The 27,427-nt window shown below is 37.6% G+C and overlaps 1 protein-coding gene and 2 long non-coding RNA genes across 11 annotated transcripts in view; 2 read left to right on the forward strand and 1 right to left on the reverse strand.

The window, feature by feature from the left end:
• Nucleotides 1–1,083: 1,083 nt before the first annotated feature.
• LOC138224130 (uncharacterized) lies at nt 1,084–10,217 on the forward strand. 3 transcript variants are annotated; one of them, XM_069180567.1, is made up of 8 exons: nt 1,084–1,151; nt 1,673–1,849; nt 3,468–3,614; nt 4,186–4,297; nt 4,395–4,531; nt 6,760–6,906; nt 7,546–7,705; nt 8,819–10,217. In XM_069180567.1, exons 2-8 carry the CDS (start codon nt 1,700–1,702, stop codon nt 9,151–9,153), a joined length of 1,188 nt encoding a protein of 395 aa, XP_069036668.1. In that variant the 5' UTR covers nt 1,084–1,151; nt 1,673–1,699; the 3' UTR covers nt 9,154–10,217. The 3 variants fall into 3 exon arrangements, with proteins under 3 accessions (XP_069036668.1, XP_069036671.1, XP_069036669.1); XM_069180570.1 differs by having other exon boundaries at nt 1,093–1,151; nt 1,691–1,849; XM_069180568.1 differs by having other exon boundaries at nt 1,106–1,151; nt 1,661–1,849.
• A 3,419-nt stretch (nt 10,218–13,636) lies between these two features.
• Nucleotides 13,637–27,427, forward strand: part of LOC138224133 (uncharacterized) — a 56,779-nt gene continuing 42,988 nt past the window's right edge. For 6 of the 7 annotated variants that reach the window (XR_011182479.1, XR_011182473.1, XR_011182474.1 and 3 more), the window contains exons 1-2: nt 13,637–13,719; nt 13,830–15,408. This is a non-coding gene — a long non-coding RNA (uncharacterized lncRNA). Of the gene's footprint in view, nt 13,720–13,829; nt 15,409–18,164; nt 18,414–27,427 lie in introns of those variants that run through there. The other variant, XR_011182477.1, reaches the window with a different exon arrangement.
• On the reverse strand, nt 16,832–18,746 carry LOC138224134 (uncharacterized). The gene is made up of 2 exons (XR_011182480.1): nt 18,626–18,746; nt 16,832–17,666 (listed from the first exon to the last, which is right to left on the reverse strand). It is a non-coding gene; the product is annotated as an uncharacterized lncRNA (long non-coding RNA).

The raw sequence follows: 27,427 nt of genomic DNA on the forward strand, positions 1-27,427 counted from the left end.
AGCACCTGCCACATTTGATGACGGACACAATTCTGCTGTCTAATGAAATTCGGAACCCTGGACTTCTGCAGGAACACTCATCACTGACTCTCTTTCACTGCGAACTACAGTACATATACAGTACCATATGAAACTTTTTCTATTGTAATGATCTAATAAGAAGAACACCTGAGTGACAGAAAAACCTGAGTGACACAAGTATTATGAACTAGTTTAGCCACATTTGCAGTTCACATCCTGATTGCAAACTCAAGACATGTGAGGATTTTCTTTACCATAATGAAGGTCAGACATTAATGAAAGCATTCATACAAAGAGACAGGAGGGACCAAAGAAGGAAGAAGAAAAGAGAGAATGACAGCAATGCTAACCACTGCGGCTCCCTGATTTATTTGTGATAATAGTCATCACAACAGGAAATATTATCACTAAAATATTTATTGGTAGAAAATTATTTCTAAAACCAAATTTACATTTACTTGGGACACCTTTGGAAGGCTTTAGCTCAAACTGATTTACTTTCCTTTAGATTAATTCCTGTGCTCATGGAAAGCTTCACATTGCTGTAATGTGCCCCAGAGTCTTACATGAATGGAAAGGGGAAAAAAAGTCCTGTCAAATATTAAACTTAGTATTTCATTCAGAATTAAAATGTCCCACATAATGTTTTCACCAAGCACCATGTATATGACTAAAAATACAAGAAATTAATTAAAATCTCAATGCAAAATTTTTATTTTATATTCTTCTGTTTCTGGTTTCCATGACTTCAATTGTTTGAATAAATCACAGTTTATAACTTTAAATGTGGGTATACTGGCTTGTTAGTGGAAATTTCACATGTATTTCCTGCTTTCATTTCCAGAAGTTATTTCTTATGGTTTTATGCCTTATTATTAAAAGGACATTCAATTTAATCCTGTATAAATTAATGTTATAATTACACATTAGGGGGTTATTTTTTTTTCCATTCAGAGAATTTCCATTCAGCCACACCTTGTTTCTTTATGTGGGTTGAAATTCCATCCAGCTGGTTTCCCCTGACAGACATGCCACCGTGTTCCCTTGGCTTTATAAAGTGAGCCCTCAAAGCAAAGCCAGCATCTGTCTCTTAGTCAGACTGCAAGAAAAACTTCACAAGCAGCATTCTGGTGAGACTTTTACTTTTCTTTGACCTTATTCCTATATAACCATTGTACTTGAATATACCATATATATTATACATATTTAGATTCCATTTCTACTTATTAATATTATTTAAATGAAGAGTTTTAAAGGTTTGTTTTTGGCCGTGCATATTTTGAATTTGTTCTTCTTTAATTGAAATTAAACTTCAGAACAAAGAGATTTTTTTCAATACATTGTGAAGACTGAACTTCCGGTTATTTTATATTATTTGTCATTTGTTATATACAAATAGAATTATCCTACTTTAAATTAATTTTTAATTGTAATTCAGCAACCTAATGAGTTTATTTCTTAATATTTCTCCGTATTTTGAGTCAACATACATCAGTGCTGTTTATATTCCATACTTGTACAGAAAAGTATAATGTTTAGAAATCTGATCACTTTAAGACGTAACTAGAATACATGTAGGACAGGATTTTGGTTTTCTTGTTTAGGATGCAGACATAATGTAAAACATATCAATAAGTAGTTGTTTTTTTAGGTTTGCTTTATTCAGCAGCTCCCAAAAATGGCTCAGTATGATGGTGACACATACAAAAAAGACTCGTACAAGCTGTATGAAGCTGTCGCTCAGGTTGCCAGTGACTCTCATGTCCCAAACATCGCCTACTGCACTGTGGCTGTGGTGGCTGCTCTTGGCAAGTTGAACCTGGTCAGGGTAAGAAATTCATTCATTTTCCAGCTTCAGTCCATTTAAGAAGCTGGAGCTGAACACATCCTACTGTTCTAGATTGTCCCTGAACTATCATTACTGTATAAACAGTGATGAATGAGGTAATGGGCTCAAGTAAAAAAATGCCTCATCAAGATCATTAAATGCTGCTTAATCCCACAGCTAAGTAAAGTATGATTCACTTTGGCCGAAAATACCATGTGGCCTCAGTACTGTTCCAAACAGAAAACAAATATGGCACACTCCCCCTAAACATATGAAGCAGCTTTGAAAAGTATAATGTCAGAAATCACATTACCTTTCAACCACTAAAAAAAACAAGAAGAGCACTGAAAACTGAAGACCAAGAGTGACTATAATCTCAGGGGATCTTTGCTTTGAGGAATGTTGCTGTCCCGGTGAGAATGAATATTTTGCTCTGCACTGACATGACGTTTTTCAAATGCATGTGAAAGTGTCAGACATTAAATCACTCTGTTTTAGCCCTCTTTTAAAATCTGCTGCTTAATTTTTGTCAAAAATGTTTGGTGCAAATGTTTCTGTCACTGCTATTGGTAAAGATTATGTTTTAATCTAGAGCCACTCCAGCATCTGCCCTGTTTCCTCACATCTTTTCATGATTTGGTTCTCCTACTGTTCATCCAGCAGCTGGATCTGAACATGGCTTCACTGACTGTTTGTGCCCATCCCTTGGGTGACACTGGAGTGTTTAATGCAGTGCTCATGGGCTGGAGAAACTCTTAAAATGCATAGCTGCCAATGACCAAGAACAGATTGGCCATCCAAAAGCTTTTCCTGGTGAGGGTGACAGGAGCCTGGAGTCTAACCCATACATTCTGGGTGAAAGGCAGGATGGAGAGCACATGACAGCTCTCTCCCAGGGAGGGTCAGTCAAAACAGTCAAACTTAACCAGCCTGTCTCCGGGACATGGAAACAAACTCCGGCACCTGGAGAAAGCCCATATGAACATGGGGAGAACATGAGGAGAACAGAATTCGCATAGAAGGTGCCTCCACCCAGAATCAGTCCCAGGACCCAACAGCTGAGATACAGCAGCAAGACCCTACTTGCTACTACCACGTGGCTTCAATGATTAATTTAGCTGCTTTATTAATAATATCATGAAAACCAGATGAAACCCCATGATATTCAAGGACAAGCAGAATTCCCATTTCTCTCTATGCTCCAGTAGACCCCAACACTGCAGCAGTTAAAAAGATAATATAATATAATAAACGCATATAATAATCCTATTTATCTCACAGTTATATTAAAGCTTTCTTTCTATCTGAGCAGTCTGAGCTGGGATATGGAACAATTTACGTATCCTGGAGCTGTGTTTGTTAGGTCAGTTTAAGATTAATGAAATCCATAATGGGTCAGATTACAGCACCTACCCTTCTTAATTCCATAATTCTTAATCACTTGTTATAAACATTCAGTAGATGACTGATCACACGTTTTTATTTTAATTAATATTCTTTAAACCATTTAAACATGGTCTTGCTGGAGACCCTAGAAACCATGGATCTCAATGTTTTTCTTTTAAAAGGACATTTTAGAATGGGAATATTAATTAAAATGTCTATTTTTCTCTTTAAGTGGGATGTGAAATCCACAAGGTGTAAAGAAATGGGAAATAAAGCCAACCGTTTTGACTTTGCCTTCAAAACGGCTATCAAAGACAGCAAGGTGGACATCAAAAAGGCAGAATTCCAGTGTTACAATGAGAATTTCCAACCATCAAGTGTACGCAAGTTGCATTATTCTTTTAAAGACTTTTCTAACATCCAACATGATTGGATATAGGATTTGTCAAAAAGTGCAACAACATTAATAACTTTCTAAACAAAACAGAATTAATACAAATGTTCTCAGATGATGTGTCTGAGTTTATTGTTTTCAAGGGAAGATGTTTGATTAAATGATGGGACCTAAGACTAATTCTTGCTTCATATGATTTACATTAGCTCTAAAGTCATACAGTGCAACATTACATTTCTCTCAACCTTTTAGCATATACATACATATAACATTTTAACTAAATCAAGACAAGAAGTCAGGGTCTTATTTTGAAGAGCATCCCATTCAATCTAACACATACCTGGGAATGCACTTAATTTGGAAAGGAAACTTTGTGTATTCGGATCATAATGTTACAAATTACTTTGTGGAAGACTGGATTAAATAATGCCCTTCTCCTAAAACTCCAATATTCCAGTACTTTGTTTTTTTGGTTTTGGTTTTGTACCTCATTTTTCTGCTCACACATACAGTAGAAAATAATATAATTACCTCTATTTGTTTTTTGTTACCTCAGGGTTACAAGAATCTACTGAAGCAGCAGAATATTGACCTCATACCTTTGAAGTTTGATGACCTAGTGAAGACAGCAGAGCTTATAAATATAATGGTGAAAGAGAGGACAAAGGGTAAATTCTGAGATGTTTCTCCTCAAGGCTTCTTGACATGTATTATATCTTCAGACAAAAACATAAGAAGCAATAACTGTTTATTACACATTTCCAGGGGCAATTGAACAAGCTGTGACTCCCCGCAATATTGAAGAGAGTTTTTTGATCACTGTTGCCGGAGTTTGCATGAAGACAGCCTGGGATTTTCCACTACAAGATTCATCACTGCAGAAATTTCATACAACAGAGAGGGTATGATTACTTACTTTTAACTAATTACTGTATTGTCATAATTAGTATTTAATCAAAGAAAATTGCATAATTATTTTCACTGCTCTGTATTAGCTCATGAAATCTTTTGCACATCTAATTGAAATAAGAGGTGTTGTAATTATTAGGGGTTTTTTTCTTCCGTATTGAAAATATCTTGGATCCTCTGTGAGATTACTATTAGCTCCCACAGATACCAAGCATTTTGAAAAAAAAACATTTATATTACTTCTCATACATGAAGGGTGAGTTAAATGAAAACATATTGTCTCCCTAGTTTCAAGCAGCACTATAGAACAAGATAACTAGCATGGCCATCTCATATCTAAATTACAACATATTCATATAGCTGTCAAACTTATATCTTAGCCTTAGACTTTGAAATCCATTAAAAAGTATAGATGTTAAATTAAAGGTCAGGCTTTGTCCCTGACCTCTACAAGCGATACATCGATGACTGCTTCGGTGCCGCCACATGCTCTAAGGACTAGCTCGAGCACTTTCTGCATCGCTTCACCAACTTCCACCCGTCCCTCAAATATAAAGGTAACATATCTTCCACTACTCTTCCGTTTCTAGACCTCAACTTCTCCATTAACTACCCCCGACTCTCTACTTTGGTCTATTACAAACCCACTGATTCACACAACTATGTCCTGTATAGGTCATTTCACCCCAAACACACTAAAAACCCTCCCTTTTTCATAGTTCCATCGGCCACGATGACATCGATTTCCAGAACCAAGCCCTCAAAATGTACTCTTTTTTCATCAACAGAGGATACCCTAGGAGTGTTATCGACAGGGCCCTTGCCCAAGCCAAAACCACCCTTCGGACCATCAACTCGAGCAGGAACTCCCTCCATAACAACCACATTCCTTTGGTGCTTCCCCACCAGCCCAACACACTTTCTATCCCCAGGACTATTAACAACTTTTCCATCCTACAGGATAATCTTTCCATTGGGGCCCTCTTTTCTGACCGCCCCATCATCTCATATCGCTGACCATCTAATCTCATAACCTTCTTGGTCACAGCTCCCTTGACCGCCTCAGCAACCATCCACACCAGGCACTTTCCCCTGCAACAGAACCTCTCTGCATCACCTGCAAGCACATGTCTAACACCACACTCATTCAAGGCCTCTCAGGGCAATTCTGGATCACTCAGAAGACATCTTGTACCTCAAGCAACCTTATTTACTGTATCTCTTGCAGTAAATGCCCAGCCATCTACAGTACATTGGGAAAAAAAGGAAGGAGACTCAGAGACTGCTTCAGAGAACATGTTAGGGCTATGAAGATTAAATATTTCTCCAAGCCCATTGTTTCTCATTTCACCTCTGATGGCCATGATCACACTTTATCTCTCCGTCTGTGTTCTTAAAGATGGTTTTCTTAACTCCCACATTAGAAAGACTACAGAAACTAAAATTATCCTGCAGGTAGAATCACATCTTCCCCCTTCTCTCACTGACAGACTAATTTTCTTTTAAATTCTCTCTACTCATTGTTGGTTTCATTTCACACCTCCCTTCACCTATCCTGACTTCACACTACCTGATTAGCCACTCTGTCCCCTGCTCCTGCCTCCCGCCTCCCACCCCTCCTCTCTGCCAGTTTTTGTTCTCCCACTACATTACCTTTGCTTACTGCCCTGTCTTTCTTACACCTGAAGAAGGCTCCATGGCCGAAACGTTGTGTTTTCTATTTTTTTCTTTTCAGCATGGAATAAACCTATTACTTGTTCCTTTGCAGCCTATGCATGCTGACGCTGCTACCCACCTGCTGTTAAATTAATACATTCAGTTTGTGTTGTTTGTTAACTTCACACACAGATATGGTTATATAATGCAGTATGGTCTTAACTGTCTTGTTCATACCCTGCCTGTCTCTGAACGCTTCTCCCCTAGTCAAGAAGTTGCCAATATAGCAGTACTGGGAATTCAACAGGGGTACAGCAGGGAATCTTTCCCAGGAATTATTTTTATTACATACTAACAATATACTGAAAGACTATGTTTGTGACTTCTTAAAAACCTGATTAAAGACATAAACTGTAATGTAGCTTTATTAATATAATTTTGTCTTACTGTTGTTTTCACTGTCAGGTACTCATTAAGGCACTGTGTTTTCCCTTGTATTGTGCCCACTGCTATATACTGCTTTCAGTTTTGAAAATGGCTATACCTTATCATTCCATTTAAATAGGAATATAAAAAGAATATGATGAAAGGCACAGGCTTGTTTCGAACCAAGAAGATTAAAATCGCTGGCTGTGCTGTCACAGCCCTGGGACTGCCATTAAATAGAGATGCGCTTGGATTCTACATTTTGATGCCTGATGTTGCCAACCAGGTAGGGTCCTGCCCTTCTAATAATAAAGACACTCTTTGTTCCTCTAAACTAAATACTGATGAAGCTGGGAGACATGGAATGTAATACCCTAATTGCATTTCATCTACACACATAATATATGATGCATGATATAAATAAACATCCAATATTTTACCAATGCTTCATATTCTATGAAATAAGGCATCAGTCTGCAACTGTTAATTACAGGAGTGACACTGTGTTCAGTAGCAGTCATATACAATATGTCCACTGTAGTCTCCAGGAGGAGATCATTTGATCCATCTGATTTTGGTGCCAATGTTTCTGATTTTCATTCATCCTGCATCCTTAGTAAGATCCAACTGTGTCTCAAAGTCTCTTTCCTTTTTGTATTTAGTGTTAAAGGATTAACATTGTCACATCACTGAGGATAGATAGGGACATTATGTATTGTAATTTCAAACAATGCTTATATTTAAAGAATTCTAATTGAATTTGGTTTCACATAAATCAATTATACTCCTAAGCATTTTGTGGTTTGTCAAAAAAAGATTTGCTATTCAAAACATGTACCTGCAAATATTTGTGTATGACCACCATTTTGAAATCTATATATTTTCAGTGTCCCCAGATACTATGTTGTACATTTAATTTTTTTAGTTGCAAGTCTTGGATAAGAACCTGCATGAAATCAATCTGGAAGAGATCCTGAAAGAGACTGTGCAAATGATGGACGTCATAATGCCAGCCTTCATCACTGGGACAGATTTGGTGTGTCCACTGACTACTACTCACATAGACCCTGGGAAAACTTTTTCTCGTAAGTTATCAGAGCAACATCATAGTCTAATGCCTTTTAAGACCTTAGCACCCTTTGCCTCACTGAGCATGTAATACCTAATAGCACCATTACTGAACTCTAAGGAGCTCAAATGGTCACGTAAGAACAAAAGAATGGAAACAACAGGCCATTTGGCTCATGTAGCCTGATTGATACTTGGTAGTTTATTGATCTATGGATCCCGTCCAGCTATTTTGGAAGTATGTCGGCTTTAATAACAAGGCTGGGCAGCTTGTTCCAGGCTCCCATCTTTAATTTATTATGTAATTTAACAGTGTGGGAGTGGGAGAGCTCGTAAAAATCAATGCCCCATTTGAGGGGGCAGAGGCACCGGTGTGAGGCTAGCGAAAAACAAAAAAAAGAAACGGTCTGGATTATTCCTATCCAACAGGGTCCAGTTTGGGGGAAAAAAAGAAAGCTGAAAGCAAAAGAAAATTCAGCCTGTCCTGGTGAGTCATCACAGCGGGACAGGAGAAAAGAAAAAGAAGCAAAAACGTGGCCTTGAGACTACCTCCACAAACCCCTCTGGGACTGTCGTATTCTCCCTTTATGGGATTATCAAGACTCCACAGCTGCAGCTCATCCTAAATTTGCCAGGGCACCTATGGTTGCTAAGGCAATGCGTCACCCCCTGCCCCCGCCTGGCAGCACAAAAGGAACACCAACATTTTTGTTATAGTGATACTGGCAAAAATAATCTTTGTAAGATCAACATGTGTTCCAGGAAGCTTCACCAGCTGTGTGAGAGTGAGTTTATATGAAGACAACTGTGTTGGGAAAACTGTGACACAAAAGCAGTAAACTGCTGAGCAAAGGGTGGTGGAATGAGCACATTCCTATAAACAACAGCTATTAAGCAATTTTCCTGCTTCGAGTAGACTGTGGATTACATGTGTATTGTAGTGTGCTTCAGATCTGGTGTCCGGGGTCTTATTTCTCTCTGTTTCAAACTGCTAGGAGGCATCTGTGACATAATTCAGTTGTTTCAGTTGCCTTCTAACGTCCTATTTGTGCAGCATGCATAGTTCATGAAAGATAGAGAAGAATGACGTGAATTATGCATTTAATTTATATTCATTTTTGTTTTCTCAGCGCCCCCTGATCCAAAGTATAAGCCAAAAGTGACAACAGGTGCCTCAATAACTGTTGCAGCTTCTGGAATATTTTGTGAATCTGTATCAGCGGCTGGAAATATTACCATAGATCCAATGATAAGGGGAGGTGCAGTTCAAGCAAAGAAAGAAGAGAGCCTGCATCCCTGCATCATAATCGACCGTCCATTTGTTTTCATACTGGCTGTGAACAGAGTCCCTCTGGAACAGGGGTCCAATGTTATTCCCTTTTTCATTGGTCGCTATGAAGATCCTACAAAAGAGATCGTTCCAGCGAGCCTTGTTGTTCCACTGGATGACAGCCTATTGGAATAAGGGAATCCAGGTGGATTCCATGTTCTATCTATTCAGTTACAGAAGTAATAGAAACCAATATTGACCTAAATAGTCTTAAAATGTTCTTCTATACTGTAATTCCAATCTACACTGCTGAAAAAATGTCTGTGCATCCTCATTATGGTTATGGGAATTATAATTTCTTATGAGGAAATATTTTTTTTTCAAATAACTAGAAGGTTTCGCAAATGCAATGTTTTTTATGATCTCATGGTGTAAGAAGTAAAAAAAAATGAATAATTAAGAACCAGTGCATGTGAAATAATAAGTGAATCCCCAGATGACTTAGACCATCTCATGGTGTAAGAAGTAAAAAAAAATGAATAATTAAGAACCAGTGCATGTGAAATAATAAGTGAATCCCCAGATGACTTAGAATTATTGGTATGGTAATAAAGAATTTAAAAAATATTGAAATAAAATCTACTTTAAGTGAATCAGCTTGTCATAGTCAATGTAGTTTTACATTAGTGTTGAAATATACACTTCTTTCATCCATTTATCATTTACAATAGAGCAATTTCACCAGAGTTTAAAATGTATTATAAACCATTTTTACTTCAAAAGTTTACAAATACGCATTGTGACAAGAAAACCAAGAATAGCATTGCATTAAAGGGACTGCACCATTCACAGATTTAAGCAGTTTTTATAATTCGTTCTCCTATCACAGAAACAGGGTGAAGGTTTATATGTGTTGTAAAATGTAATACACATTTTGTGATTTAATTAAATAATACTGGATATATTGTTTTCCAAGCATTTGCTGTGAATTAAAGTTATACCAATGTAATCCATGAAAAAAATACTGTTTGGAAACAGCATCAGTTATTGGTGTTCACTGTTTTTCTCTTGAAAGTGAAGAGATAAGAACATTTATGTTTTCTTCTCTAATATTAATCATACATTTAGCTTTTATTAGATTTTAAATGGGAAGGGGTGATGTTTTATAATGGGCTCGTTTTATTCAAGGGTTTTTTGTTCATTCTGTGCCTTTCTTCTGAACTGCAAATTAAAAGCCATTTGCTACACTGAAAACCAAACCTTTCTTTTCATGCAATTGCTATGTTTATTGCTTTTTTCTTATTTTATTTTAAACATGAGAATTGACTGAAAAAAAATCTAAACAAAACCCCTTCCCCCAGTCTCAGCACATTCTGAGGTCAGGCTCATAGTGTGTCCAGCCAGCCAGATTGACAACATTTGTGTTGTTGTAAGTGAGTAGTTGTCAGTAATTTTTTAAGAAGCATGGTAATTGCAAGAAATAATTAATAAAAGCACAGCCTGTCTGTGGTAACCAGTTTCAAGGTGTTTTACCCAGCATTTCCAGTTCTTTCTCAATGTCCATACTGTGCCAGACACATGGAAGTTATCTATGGTTGTACCTATCCCAAAAAGCCAGGGGCTATATCATTCAAAGATTGTACACCTGTGGCTCTTACCTCTCTTTTAACCAAATATATGGAAAGAGTTGTAAGTAACCACCTTTTGCCATCAGTAATTTATGTCTTGGATCCTATACGATTTTCTTAAAGAGCACACAGGGGGACAGAGGACACATTCCATAGCCAAGCTCCTTCAACACTCAAATTATTTTGTACGAGCTCTCTTCGTTGATTTAATCTCTGCCTTTAACAACCATGCAAATTCATACTCTTTTACAACGTCGTAGTGACTTGAATGTGAATGAGAATGTCAATGATTTCCTTATAGTTCAACCTCAGAAAGTCCACATGAATGGTGTACTCTCAGATGATCCAGTTTTAAATACAGGTGCTCCCCAGGGTTGTGTATTGTGACCTCTTCTGTTCTCAATATATACAAATGGGATGCAGATTCAGAGTAGCACAGCCAGCCTGATTAAATATGCAGATGACATGGTTCTTGTGGGACTCTGTTTAAAGGACCAACCTCTGGGTGAGCAAACTTACTTTAAAAACATAATCCTTGAAAACCAGTGCTAATCCAGTGCATTGGAAACAAATGTGACCAAGACTAAAAACCTTACAATAGTACAAGAGCAAACAATAGTACTCAATGGTCTGTCTTTAGAGGTTGTGGAGAGTTTAATATATCTGGGAACACATATCAGAGGCTTTGTTATACTGAGAATATAGAAACCATTTTTAAGAAAGCAAATCAGACACTGTTTTTAATTCAAAGACTCAAGAACTTTATTGTTAGTCAAAATGTCCTAGAGATGCCATATAAAAGCCTTGTTGAGAGCATCTTGACATTTAACATGACAGTTTGGTTTGGAAACCTGGGGTTGAAAAGCAAAACCAACCTGGATTGTAAAAATGGCATGAAAAATAATTGGGAAAACAGAAACCCCAGCTCTGCGATTTATATCATAATACAGTTCAGAATGGCCAGGAACATCACAGCTGATTCCACACATCCACTCCATTCTCAATTCATAATATTCCCATCAGGAAGACGGTATAGGGGACCCAATTCACATTTAAATATTTTTAAGAAATCCTTTGTCCCCCTTCCAATAAAATTACTTGTACAGTAGAATATTGTATACAATTTCAGGCATCATGTTATACAAAATATATTACTGTTTTGTAGTCAGTCCAGAAAAGAGCATCCAAATACATTCTAGGGCTTAAGGCAGTTGTTCTCAACCTTTTTATCAGCTGGTCCACAACCATGACTAAAAGCAAGTCTCGCCGGCTGCATATATTAATTACTACTAGGCCTATCTTATCTGCGTGCATAATAGCTATTAACCATGGGTATGTATATATACAGTATAGAGAGGTTGGAAAAGTTATGGTGTAGTGCACAAGGTTTCTTGAGAAACAGGACATTTTTGGGGCACTTTTGCTTGCACAGCTGATGAAGGACTTCCTCTCGAAACATCCTGTTTCTCAAGCAACCTTGTGCACTACACCACTTTTCCAACCACTACATTTCATTAACTGGAACGGGAAGTTACTCCCTGGATTTTCTTATATATATAATCTTAACATTCTTAACTCTGACAGTATAGTACTCACATTAATGGGATAATTGATGCTATCTGGAGGAGACCAAACACATGTAGTCGGGCTCTAATTGTGTGACTGCACAACAAAGTTGAAATTCCAGGTGGAGACTCACAAACGTGCATGGATACATGACTTGATACAACAGATTCTGTAGAAATGTATGTCGATGCAGATATGGACAGTATTTTTTCACTTTCTCCCAAAATTCTGGAATGGAAAACGAGAGTTGGGCGGCATAGGACCTCCCTCTAGCTTGTACATCTGTTAGTTCATCCTCAAGTGCATGGCGGGGAAAATCAAAAGTTTCAGCCAGTTGCTTCATTTTTTCCACAGGGAAAGTGAATGTTTCTCTGATAAAATGTCCTGCAGATTTAAATTTTTCCAAATCTGTAAAACGGGAGAGGACGCAGGTTGAGAACCACTGGCCTTACCTTGAAGAAACTGAATCTGTTCACAAGATTATGAGGGGAACTGATCATTTCAAAATGATCAATGACACATTAAAAGGAAACCATGTGGAAGTGCAATGAAACTGAGAGCAGGAGGTACTCATTTTCCAAAGGGTTGTGGGATTGTGGAATAAGAAGCTGATATCCTGAATGAGTTTCTTGCATCAGTTATTTACTTACTGTGACAAAGTTGTTCTTCAAAGATATTGATGAGGGATTATCGTATAATAAAATACTCCTGTGCCCTTAGAGGAGGTGGGCCTTCCCCCAGTAAATAAAGAGCATGGAGATGTTTAAATCAAAGTAGACTCTTCACTGTGTGTAAATTAGATATCTCAGGCATAGCCTTTGCCTAAAAGTTGTAAAACTAAATGTTAGACTTAATCTAAATGAAAATGAAATGATCATGTCTCTTAATTCTACTAAAAACTTAGATGATAAAACAGCAAATTTGCTCTTCTAAGTAATGAAAAATGGGTTCAGATCCATGTATCTCTTGTTTGGGTGATACCAAAGTATTCCACATGATGGCACTATGGATCTACAGTAAATCTACTTTAGGTGTTGGGGTTTTAACATGATAAACATGTATTATACAATAACAACTCTCAGTAATGCAATAGCAACAAAATTGCAGTATTAGCAGACAATTAGAAGTTATATAAAATAATTTGACACTTATTTAGTCATTTTTTGTTCCACTCTTTTTGTATGTGTTTCTGTTTTTTTTTAGTAGATGTAAAAAATAGTATAAGCATCGACACCACTACAATAAAGTATTAAAAAAAACTACTTTCTCTCCAGTCCTGCTGTCATGGGAGTTAAGAAGCTAAACTGCTCATCTTGCTCTGTCACATCACACAACACCAAACCTGTGTTCCCACTGACTGGCTACAAGTGCTGCTGAACTCAGGAAGACGATTTGCATAGAAGAGACACTTTGCATTGGCAGCACATGCTTCAGTGCTCTGGGAGTGTTTATAGCCCTGTGAGTTTAACACTTCATGACTGAGAGCTGCCCTTCATGACAACAGAACCCATAGCAAAAATGACTTTCATCACCGTCTTCCTCTGGACACTCCTCATCTCTGCTCAGGGTAGGAATGTATTTGATATGTTCCACAAGGATTTTATTAAAAGAGAGAAAAAAAATGTGTTTTCTAATATTTTATCCCCATGTGTGTTTGATTTATTTTAAATTTTTCAGAATCCAGTGGACAGGTTACTGTGGTTCAAACTCCAGTGAAATCTACTGCTCCAGGACAGACAGTCACTGTCAGCTGTACAACCAGTCCTGCAGTGTATAATAACAACTTCCTCGGCTGGTACCAACAGAAAGCTGGAGAAGCTCCTAAACTCCTGATCTATGGAGCAACTACCCGTCAGCCTGGGATCCCAGAGCGTTTCAGTGGCAGTGGATCTGGGACTGACTTCACTCTGACCATCACAGGAGTCCAGGCTGAAGATGGTGCAGATTATTACTGTCAGAGTCATCATAACCTCAACAGCAGAGCTCTGTCCACACAGTGTTACACACTGGTACAAAAACCTCCCTCAGCAGGACTGCACAGCGACTGCACCGCTGCAGCTGGGACCTACTGCAGGTGCCGAGGGTGAAGGCAGAGACACAGGACACAGCCTGTGGAGGAGCTCAACTGTACACAAACACTGATGTGAGGCTGTTGTAGATAATCTGCAATTTTCCCATTTATGCTTCTTTTATATATAATTTAGACTCTTTTCTTAACCATTATTACAGTTTAGTGCCATGTTAATATTCTCAGGTGGGATTGTTCTCTTTGACTGGTGCTAAACTGGTGGTGATCTGGGCTCCTCAGTTATTTGACAGCCCCTAATGGAGGAAGGGCTCTGCTGTGATAGGCGTCAGTCTGGAGAGGAGCTCTTGTGAGGATAAAGGGTTAGTTTCCCTGTGGAAAGAGGTCTGGAATGGCAGAGCACTGGATTTAATGGATCTCTTTATCACAACAGGACATGCTACAGGTCTGAGGTACTGTACCATATTAAAAAGCAGGAAAGTGCAGCAGGATGGACTAAGAGGAAGTGGAAGTGAAACAGCACAGCTAGAGAAGGTGAAGACAGGATCTTCACAATTCACAGTGTTCAAGCAGAAGTGTACGCATTAATATAGCCTGCTGTTTTAGCACCCTACTACACACAACTGGCAACTAACTAAAGATCAGCAGTTGTGAGCCTGGCCAGTACCTGCATGGGAGGATAAGGCTGCTGATGGAAGATGTGTTAGTGGAAACAGTGGGGGGGGCTAACTCTAATGCCCCAGTATAGTGATGGGGACACTTTAATGTAAATGAGACAAATGATACATAAAACAGAAACTCTGCGTTGTTTCAACTCTCTCACTAGCCCTGCATGATGCTGACGTGACAAGAGCTTCAAAATAAAACACACGACACAAACTCTTCATCAAATCTGTCCTGATGTTACCTGCTGTTCAAGCCATTTCTGAAGGATCTTCTCCCATCTCCCAGTCTGCAGATAACCTGCTCCTGGTTTCATACCCTCACTTCACTCATACCTGTAGTGATCACTGGACTGGTCAGGTGGAAGAGGTCAATGGGTCATGTCAGTCCCCAAAGCTACTGAGACCACTATCTGTCACTGGATCTCCATCTCCTGCACTCTCCAACGGCCAAAGACAATGGATTCACAGTCATTCCAATGTCAATCCTCCCTCCATCTGAAGCAAAACAACTGTCAAGGAGGAGAAACCGGAAGCCTTTCAACCTCAGTCCTGGGTCTTTTACTAGGTGAGTTTCCTGCTTCACTCATTCTCAGAGCACAGGTCCAAGACAGCAGCTCAGTCCCTTATCTTTGGTATATTTCTGCTCCATATTCTGGTGCTAAAACTCAGGGCCCCCACCCCCTCTCTAGAACAGGGCATTGGCACCAGCTGCCCCTCTCTCCTAACTAATAGAACATACATACCAGTTACACTACTTACTGTATATAACTAGACATCTCAGAGGCCTGCGTTCTATAGATCCAGAAACCAAGACTCCTATCTCCTTCCCTAAGAAACACTATCTGACACTCTGACAGACCAACAAGAGAGATACCTACATCCTAAATAAAATAATACGATTCAGCACTAAATCTCCCTTCTTATTACCCTGTCTATCTAAGAATCTATCTCCTTATTCTAAAGATACATCACCAAATCAGGAGAGACTGTCTGTAGCCTAAAGATTCTGTCACGGATGTCGGAAGGGACAAACTGTGGGGAGGCAGGAGAGCGAAAAAGACCCTATGCGAAGCGGCGGAATGGGGAGTTAGCCCAGGTTCTGGAGTTCTGGAGTGCCGTATAGAAACCTATGCCCTCAGGCCACGGACGGAGTGGCAACCTGGTACTAGGCGGGTCTCAGGACATCCGAACGTCAATGCTGAGCCAAGCAGAATAAGTGACCTGGAAATATATAGCCCCAGAGAGAGAGACACCGGAAGGAGAGCAAAGCACAGGAAACTAGGGGTGAGACAGAGCAGGAGCGTCCTCTGGCTACAGAGGGTGTGACAGATTCCACAATACAGGAGATCAGAGTTTCATAAAATATATATTTTTTTAAAGCAGTACCCCTTTTTACATGATGAATTAATTTCCTTAGTGCACTCTTGTACGTGTGACAGTGTAGTAATTTCTTATCATGCCCCACTTATTTTGGAGATAAATCTATCAGTTGAAAATCCTGCGTGCAACCCCTGCAATTTTAGCCTTTTGCTGCACTCTGATGCACATTTTATCTCATTTATTGCTTCCCAGATAAAAATATTTTTAGAGACTATATACAAATACATTCCCACTTTACCCTGTCACTTGGCTAGATGGTACTTCAGAACAAAATGTAGTTATGACGGAGGTGTTAGAGTTACATCATGAAAAGATCTGAAAAAGATTTTCTCATCTTTTCTCATATCTTACTGTACATTGAAGTTTAAACTGGTGTTCATTGTGCTCTGGGAGCATTAGAGCATTAGAAATACCCCAAAACTTCAGCTTTAATTAGTTACATTTACAGTTTATGTTCTTTACTTGGGACACTGTAAGGGGAATTTTGGGGCTCAACTTCACACTTTGGAGTGAGGAAGACTTGTGCTTTTAATAATAGTGAGGATTCTTACTAACTTCATGCTCAACACCACCGAGTAAAAATATTTAAAGTAAATAAACAACACCAGTGTTATCTTCTCTTTAAATTCAATTAAATTCAATTCAGTTTTATGTAGCACCTTTCACAACAGGGTTAACCCAAGGCACTTAACAATGCAGGTAACCATACATTTTGTGAATACAGATCAGAAGACCAGAAGACAATGGAGGAGAGGAACCAAAAACTCCTTAGTAAAGAGAAAAAAAACCTCTAGAGGTCCAAGGTTAACTGCCCTTTGGGCATATAATTTAAAAAAACATAACATTTAAACATAGGCTGAACACAACAGGCTGAAGCTGTAGATGATTATTACTGGCAAGAGTGAATACTTCATCGGCGTGAAATGGGGTGAAAAAGACTAATGAGAAGGATGGTATAATTTTCAACTTGTGGATATCTATCTATATCATGATGACCAAAATTGTACACGATATTCTAAAAGAGGTCCTACTAGTTCACTACACAACTTTGACATAAAATCCCTTGATTTAAATTCTATCCTTTCAACATCATATCCCAACATCGTTTTACCTTTCTAATTGTATGGCTTCCCCACATTTTCTGAAGATATAAATGGTGTGTCAACATAAACACTTCTTGCTTCTTGCGTGCAAAACTCTGCACTTGTCTCTGTCACATTCCAGACAACATGCAGGTCATCTAGGTGACTCCGCCACCCAGCAGTGATAAAGGTGCTTGGACATTTCACCTCACCCAGGCACCACCTGTGCATCACAGACCAGCCCAAGACAGGTAGATTCCACACTGGAAATCATTTTCTGCAACCTCACTCAAACACAGGAGGGTCAGCCAAGATTAGTTCATACGAAAGTCCCCACTGCTCCTCGCTGCTCTGGATTGGTCTATTAGAAAGAAGAGGTGGATACCAAGCCAAAAAGAAGAAAAAAATATTTAGAATAAGGTGCTGCGCAATTCCTGGACATCTCAGCGATTTTGTGATGTAAATTAGAGGTTTTACAAGGTACCTTTTTCATTTTACGTTTGTTGTTGTTTGATATGCAATCACCAATGCCGATTCGTTCTAAGCCCGACATATACAAATAGAGTTGCAGTTGCCCTTTAAGCTATCTTGTCCACGTAAGACGCATATGAATAATTTAATATAAAAAACAACGTATTCCCGAGATGGAAGGGGAGAGAATGTGCGCAGGGGTGTATACATTTCCAGGGTATACTGAAATAGATACGACGCCGATAAATACATACTATTTTATGGGACATTAATATTTTGTGGTGGAATGTATTATTTTCTTTCGGATGCCCAATTCTAATTTCATAACCCCTCAGTAACACTGTTTGTACCGTACACGATCTTCCCTGATATTGAATTGTGAGCTATTCCGATACCCAAGAGCACCGGTTTTGCAAGCTTACGTTTCAGCGTACGCACACTCACAGCAAGAAAAAAATAACGCCCTTAAAGTATACTGCCAATACATCTAAGTGAGATGCGTCTCAAATAACGAAGCTAACAGCCTGCAGTTGAACAATTGCTCTTGGGACTGCTTGTGTTGAAGGAACAGCCAAGATCACATCTGTCGCGTACTCAAGGGCACAAGAGACTCGTGTCCCAGCACTTTACCTAGAAGGTATTTGAACGCGGTCCGAGAACTTTGCATCATTTACATACCGCTCTGTTAGATCTCATTCATCCCGCATTTTTCTGCTATTTTCACTCAATGCTTTTCTTTCTCCGTGAAAAAAAACAAAACAGTTCACTAATCTCAAAGTTTATACAGTATACGGCCCAAGTTTAGTAAGTAATGACCGCGGTTTTAACCAAGAGAAGTGACTTTTTTACCTGTATGCATGTGTGTGGTATAACCTGTTGAGTGCGTCTGTGCTGGTAACGGGAATTTCCAGTCTCGGATACACCCAAGAGGGCAAAGTCGATTTTACTGTGTTACTGACACCAATCAGAGCCTTGGACCACAATGGCTGAAGTTTCAGTGACAGATTATAGCAGTAAAACTCATAGAGTTAGATAGCCTTATTCTTTATAAAAGATGAAGTGAATCGTCAGGAGGTCAGTTTAAATATTTCATTTATTGAACTTATGAGAATAAAGTAGATGCTTTTTGGTGATGCACCGGTACAAATGCATTCTCCCTCTTAGGAACAAGACCCAAACATAAGCACACCCCCTCAGGATATCAGGCCATGTCTCAGTCCTGATCCGTGAGTCCTGCCTCCTGCTTCCAAGTCCGAACTTCTGTGACGTAGCGCCAGCGTGACTCCAAATGCGCTGGGATTGCTAGGACAACCTCGCATGACGTCATTCGGTTGCTACACGGCTCTGTTTCCTGTTGTTGCTGCTTCTTTTCCAGTGACTAAGTGCAAGTCGGCAGATTTTTTTTTTTCAAAAAGAATTTTACATTTTCCGCTGGCATTTGAATTTCATTTCGTCTATGCCTGCACAAAAATAGTGACACATCGTGTTAGTGCTGAGCAGGCTTGACTCAAAACAGGCGAAGTGAACTAAGGGAATATTGGGAATACCACTGTCTTTTTATTGAAAGATTTGTACAACTACAGTACATATATTTCATATTGTCTTCCCCAGTACGAAATGACAGTACGAGGAATATAACGCGTTCATTCACGTCCATTCAATGCAAACTAAATAAAGTAAACATGGTAATACCTCAAAGCTAAATACTATTAAATACATGTACTATTAAATATTCCGTGTACAAAACATAATGCAGGAAAACAAATATTCATCAGTCGAAATAACATAATAAAAACGTTATATCAAAACTTCGTACCTCATAACATTTTATTTTTACATAACAATTAGTTTTTAAACGGTAATAAGTGACGTTTTACTAAGCACGTTAATGTTTTATTCTCCATGGCAATTTGTCTCCGCTTTGATAGGTTAGAAAGTGAAAAGAATTGTGTGTAATTCCCTTCAGTGGAGGCTGCTCTTTTTATTTTATTTGTTTTTTTTATATTTTCTTTATGCTAGTAGCCATATCACTCTGCAACTCATAACTGCCAAACCACTGAAGCTCAGCAGGTGTGAGCCTGGTCAGTACCTGGATAGGAGACCTCCTGGGAAAAACTAAGGTTGCTGCTGGAAGAGGTGTTAGTGGAGCCAGCAGGGGGTGCTCACCCTGCAGTCCATGTGGGTCCTAATGCCCCAGTATAGTGACGGGGACACTATACTGTAAACAGGCGTTGTCCTTCGGATGAAACGTAAAACCGAGGTCCTGACTCTCTGTGGTCATTAAAAATTCAAGGGTGTTTCTTGAAAAGAGTAGGGGTGTAACCCCAGCATCCTGGCCAAATTTCCCATTGCCCTCTACCAATCATGGCCTCCTAATAATCCCTGTCTATGAATTGGGTTCATTACTCTGCTCTCCTGCCCACTGATAGCTGGTGTGTGGTGTGTGGTGTGTGGTGTGTGGTGTGTGTATGGTGCACTATGGCTGCTGTCACCTCATCCAGGTGGAGGGGAGTCCCCATTACCTGTAAAACGTTTTGAGTGGAGTGTCCAGAAAAGCGCTATATAAGTGTAAGCAATTATTGTTATTATTATATATACAAAAAGGGAAAATATAACAAACAAGGGTATACACTTGCAAATGTCACAACATGACAGAACAAAGGTAACATCAAATGAATGAGACAGAAAAAAGCACTTTGTCAACAGTACAGAGTTATATGGTGTTAGGGGTCACATAAAGTTTATATGCTAAAAGATTTTGAATTGGATCTATGAATCGGCTTCATTACTCTCTGCTCTCCTCCCCACTAATTGCTGATGTGTGGTGAGCGTTCTGGCGCACTATGGCTGCCGTCACATTACCTGTAAAGCGCTTTGAGTGGAGTGTCCAGAAAAGCGCTATATAAGTGTAAGCAATTATTTTTATTATTATTATTGTAAACCAACTAGCCAAGCTTATTTTCTTATATTTTTAGTGAATTTGAGTATAGCTTAAATGAGTTAGAAAATTATTTAAAGAACATTAGATTTTTTTTTTACTCTAAACATATTTACAGTATGTAAAATTTTGCTAACATGAGAATGACATTTACAGATCCAGCCATTCAAAAAGAGCGAGGTATGCCGCATTAAAATGCGGTTGACGTTCCGCAACAAACCGCATGTGTTTCAAATAGGATAATTTCATTTTATAGGATAATTTCCAGAAGTACCTTGTAAAACAGGCAGGTGGAGCTAATAAGGCTTAACGTCTTATGTACAGCATTTGAGCTGTCACCAGAAAATGCCCGGTTTCGAATCCTGGACACTGCTGTAGGACAAATCTTTTTCCAATTAAGAATTTAAGTTGTATACTGTTTAGACTTTTTTTTAATTTTAAACTGTGTATTACAGCATGTTAAACATTAAACATTAAAAAGTGGGTATATTTTATAAAAGCAAGATTGCAGTTGGACAAAAGTACTCAACCTTCCACCTTCTTCATAAATAATTTAATTATGCATAAATATTTTATGCATCTAAGTCTTTAACTTCGTAACTTACAGTGGGTTCTGGTTTTAACGTGCTTTTTCTAACATTATTTAGCTTATATACTGTACTTCATAAAAAAATATAATGTATTATCCTCTTCTAAGAATTCATAGTAAGAACATCACTTTTATTGTAAAAAGATAAATGTTGTAGTAATTTAACATCACTTGATAGCTATATTAATATGGAATCATGTACAGTAACTAAGCAGCTAAAGTATCACAAGTGGATGTTTTGGAAACATTTTGACATTTGTTTCTTTAAAAAAAAAAAACTTCTGTTGTCCTTGTGGTATATAGTGGTAATGAGCACTTTAATGTAGCGAGTTGTACCCAGGCAGTTCAAAGCACGATCAGAGCATTACTTTCGGTCTGTTTCTCATAGAGCCAGTTGCATAAAAACTGTCCACTATTATAGCTTATTGTGAACATGATGTGTCTTTTTCAGGTTTACATCCAAATGGAGAAAATCTATATTTTGTCTTAATCAAAATGTCAGCAGCCATTAATCAGCAAACAATTTAACTTGAAATTTTAAAAAAAAGTTTAAACTGTACTATATAGTACACCACCTGGAATTGAACCTGGTCCGTCAGCGTCATTCAACAGGGAAACAGCTGGATGAATTATTATACGTGATGGTTTTGTATTTAAGGATTTCTTTTTTTAGGTAAATCTCTAAAATTTAACGAGGGAGGGGGAAAGAGTGATTTTTTAAAATTGCCAGTAATCGGAGAACAGCTTATCAACGCTATGGGCAAATGATTTTTAATTTTTTTAAAAAACAAAATAAAAAATAAGATACAATTTTCTGCCAAACTTAAACAATACATGACTATAAGCTGTAAAAAACTGGTTTAGATAGTTAAAAAACACTTTTTATGTGCGAACAATGGGTGATTTTTCTTCCTTGTGATCAGCTTAGAATCTTTGTGTACGCTGTAAGGTTTTTACTTTTTAATTAAACATTTAAAATAATTGAATTTCATAAACGCAAAACACGTTTCATACAGAAAAAAATCACATTCTCTTCTCTTCCTGTTGTGTAAGACAGATCAGCAGGTCTTTTTTCCACCAATCAGAGGCTGATGTCAAAATAGCGCACCGCCCACTGCGCTCAATCAGATGGGGGCGGCACCGAGAGTGGGAAGAGGAGCACAGAGCTTTCTATAGCGCACAGTGGGAGTGGCACCAATTGCGTCTACATTCATCACATAAAATTAAATAACGTACATCATTATCTTTGTTTTCTAAGTCCCTTAATTAATTTTAGATATATTTTTCATACCATCATTAAACAAAGCAGGAGCGTATAGTATTTCCTAATGTCATCACACGTGGAAAGATTAGATTTTAATCGTTTTTCTTTTTTGAAATACATTTTAGCAAAGTGTCATCTGTATAAATGATACAAAACTATTCTCAATTGTATTTCTGAATGTTATGCCACACTTAGTTCAACTTCTACATAGGAGATTCAGGTGTGAACATAAACCATTAGTAATCAATAATATTAGAACTAGCACTTATACATTTTTGCACTTTTTCTGCATCTTGTAAAAATATTAATTTACAAATCATTATTTAAATGTATGTTAAATATGACTATCAAGAAAAAATAGGGTAAAATATAATTTAAAATATTTGGTAACAATCAAAAATTAATAACAATTGTATCTGTTTATAAAAAACAAATATGTTAACTAAGGAATTGGATGGCACAGTGTTTAGCATGCCTTTTGTATGCTTTTTCATAAATGCAACAGTAGCACCAGATGTCTCAGAGGCTTTCAAAATTAAATTATGCATGGAAATCTTTTAACTAGAAAGATGACTAAGATATCCATACATTTTTAATGGTTGTCAAGTGATTAGCTTTGCTAACTTGCCATGCTGAGGCCCTAGGTTCAATTCCTGAGGAATTGTATGTGTGGAGTTTGCATGTTCTCTCTGGGTTCATGTGGGTTTTCTCCAGGTAATCTAATTTCCAGTCCAAAATATACTGGTAGCTTACTTAGCTTTTGGGAAAATTGACCCTGGTGTGAGTGTGTGTGTTTGTGTCTGTTTGTCTGCCCTGTGATGGACTGACACTATGTCCAGGGTGTATTCTGCCTTGCATCTGTTTCTTTACTCCTTAAAAGGTAAAGATATTAGAACATATTAGGCTATAGCTGGAAAGGACAGGCAAAATGTAATCATGAGTGAATGAGTCATATTGATGCAGATGTCTACAAAGAAGGTGGTAATACTTAGAGGTACAGTATATTAATATATTTAGATCTTAAAATTTATATTGTTAATTTCTTTTGATACGCGATTCCATATTATATTCCCTATTAAGCAGATTTTAAAAAGTATGTGGTTTTTTACTGTGATAACGAGCGCAAGTATTCATGGCTTTTTATAAAAAAATAAACTTAAAATAGAATGGGCACGCCAAAACTTTCCCAAAATAACTACAGTAAGTGAACGAGTGAAAGAATTTGATGCTTAAACTGTTTATGTTTATGAAGAAAGTGGAATACTGTTGTATTTTTTTTATTAAAAATATCACTACCAGCCATATACAATTTGATTATGTATTTATATTTCTAAATTAATATTGTTTATGATGTTCAGAGACGTTATGCTCCTCTTATTTCTATGCTCAGCTACTGAAATTTCCCTTTAGTTGTAAAATTCCACATAAATATTCAATACTAAGCAGATTAAAACATGCACAGTAAATAGATTAAATGAAGGAGTCGTTCCACTAACAACCAATGCAGCACGAGTGCCCCTGTTGGTCATTTTGTCCAGCCAAATCACGTACCGCGATACAACGTAGTGAACTGTGGGCAATTGCATGCGGTACGGGGTTGTACTGTGCATTTTGAATGGATGCATCTGTACCTTTATACGATCTTCTTTGTTTACACCAAGAACAATATCCTTAAAAATTACACGGATAGTAGTATTATTTAGCTTAGAACATACAGAGTGCCAGAAAGATGTTGAATTCAATATCTGATTCGCAAAAGGTGCACGTGTTATAGTCGAAGATAAACTGTTTTCTCAGAAAAGTGTTGTGTCACACAAATGACAAACTTCAGGTGTCTGTGTAGTAGAAGTCTCTTTATTTCATATGCATATGGAAGAACGGCTTGCAACCACCAGACTCAAAAATAAGTAAATAAAGACGGTCTATTATACTGCGAAACAAACAATTTACTACGACACATTCTAAACGAATGATAAGACAACAACACATGCCAATATTGTTATTAATCATATCTAAGTTGCAGACTAGAAAAAAGTTAGTTCCTTTCATATTATCTGGGCACACAGCCAGCTTACCTAATACACGCCCTTTATCTTACTGACCAATGACAGGCAGCACATTTATATATTTGGGTGCAAAGCCAACTTCAAGCCACTAGACTACATACAGTAGTTTGCAAAACTATGAAAATGATATTATTATCCCACTTCCCAGGTGTCTCCCTTATCTCTTCAGATGGATATATGTTATTCAGTATTTTAAAATTAATGTTGTTAGTTTTTGGTGGCGTGGGGAGAGTAATGTGTTCTGTTCTAGCAGAGATAAGAGAAATATCATCTATATAATTAAAAATGACTTTCGCCTTGATGACTGGGAAGAATCTCTCAGCCATAATTGTCCGGATGTATTTGATATTACACTTTTTTTCTAAAATATTGTAAATACCTATTTTGATCTCAGGCAGCAGGGGAATTATATTGCTATGGATTGTGGAATTGTTTACCAAAGCCAGAAGAGCAGGTGGAATTGCATCTATAATTTCTTTAAATTGCTTTGGGTTACATTCAATGTAATATTTTTTAACAAAATCACAATACTCATAAACTGCTCCAATAGCTTTTAATAGATGCACAACTGACCAAATACCTTTATTTAACCAGGATTCATAAAAATATGCTATTTTTTTGCAGGATATATGTGTTGTTCTATATAATAGAATTATGAGGGGTGAAGTTATGGTTATATAATAATTCCCAATATAACTGTACTTGTTGATGAAAAGCGGAGAGTCTAATCACATCTCAACAAGAGGTCAACTTTCCTAGGAATAGCAAACCAAAAGCTCTCTTTATAATTCATAAAAGAACGCAACCATTTTATCTTTATGGTACCATTCATGATATCAAAGTCAATCATATTGTCACCACCCTCTTCATGTGATTTAATTATTTTACTTTTTCTTATATAATGTTTTCTTTTTCCAGATGTAGGAGAAATTTAATTTATTTATATTTTTAATTATTGCAGTGGGGATGGAGATCGATGCTACTAGGTATATAAATCTGGAGATACTTTCTGTTTTAACCAAAATAATTCTACCAAATAAGGAGATATCTCTTTGTAACCAGCTATTACAGATGCAGCCATTCAAAATGCGCGGTAAAAACCCGCGGTACAGTAACCTACCCGCAGGGCACCACGGTAAGTGATTGGCTGGCCAAAATGACCGACAGGGGCACTCGGGGTGCATTGGTTGGTAGTGAAAAGATTTAATCATTTAATGTCTTTACTGTGCACATTTTAATCCACTTAGTTTTGAATATTTATATGGAATTTTACCACTAAAGGGAAATTTTAGTAGCTGAGCATAAAAAGAAGAGGAGCATAACACATCTGAAGGTCATAAACGATATTAATTTAGGAACATAAACATTACTGTATGTACATAAACTGTACTGTGTATGGCTGGTCTTGATAGTTTAAAGAAAAAATACACACCAGTCTTCCATTTCTCCCTAAACATTTTAAGCATGAAAGCTTTATGAAACGGTACCCAAATATGTGATTGCTGTATAGAATGAATTTTAATTTTTAAAAATTATTTAACACGAAAATTAAGCTGTTTACATCTTCCGCCTGAGAACAGTCACCCGTTGCTACCCAACGCAGAAACACAGCCACTAACTAGCAAAGAGAGGACATTAGCTAGCCAATATGATAAAGAAATAAATGATTATTTTGTTTATTTCTTTTGGACATATATTTGAACATTTCCATCGATTGTACAAGCACTTGGAAACTGTCCAATCCCTAGTTCATCAGGCATTTTCTTTTACGCTGCGGGCATTCTCCTGGTCTGTGTCTTCTAGGATATAATGCCAGCGAACTCTTGTTTTTATGTCCACTATAACAGACAATCTCCTTTGCTTTTAACCAAGCGTTTAATAATTTCCTAAAATGAAAATGATTTACTTTATTTCCCTCACAGGATCAATAAAAGTATCTATCATCTGTCTAAACTATGGGACAGAATTCTGGGGTCTCCCCATACCAGAGATTATGGTAGGGCTTCAGAATGGTGATTGGCTGACACCATCTGACACCCCTCTGATTGGAGAAAAAAGACGTGCTGGTTTGCTATACATGCAGTACTGTACCAGGAAGAAGAATTCTTTCTGTTCGAAACGTGTATTTTAAAAGTTTAAGAAGTAAAAACCTTACAGCGTACACAGATTTCGTCATCTTTGTCTTATGCATAATAATGTTCACCGCTCTGTCTAGCAAATTAATAATAAACTTTATTTTATATAGCGTTTTAAACGAATAAGTAGATTGCTCATAAACCTAATCACTTGCTTTTTCTTTTTATTTAGGCTCAGATTTCAACTATAGATCGTATTATTAATAACCATAATAACAACCAACCAACAAAAACAACCATATAAACATAATACCAACCAAAAACATAGATAACGACCACAATACAAAATCAAATATATCAAACCATTATAATCTCGCAAATTCCTCCAATTATCATAATCCCGCCCCTTATGCAAAACCAAACCCTCCTCCCATTCCAGTTTATCCTCTTTATCATCCTCAAAATCCACCTCGATTTTCAACTTAAAGCATTACTGCTTACTGGGTTTTTGAGGGGGGGGGGGAGGTGTCTTTCGCTGGAAATCTCGCCTGCTTCTACTTTACGAATACAACCCCCTCTCTGCCGGAGTGCTGGCTGTGACGAATTAAACTGGTTTCACAGGTATTTTCAAAGTAGGAAGTACAGTGTTAAGTGGTAGCTGGGCTCCTCAATAGAATCGCTTTAACATGCTAATGTGTTGGTTTAACAGTCCAGGAGTG

This window comes from Lepisosteus oculatus, chromosome 18 (assembly GCF_040954835.1).
Source record: "Lepisosteus oculatus isolate fLepOcu1 chromosome 18, fLepOcu1.hap2, whole genome shotgun sequence".
NCBI lineage: Eukaryota > Metazoa > Chordata > Actinopteri > Semionotiformes > Lepisosteidae > Lepisosteus > Lepisosteus oculatus.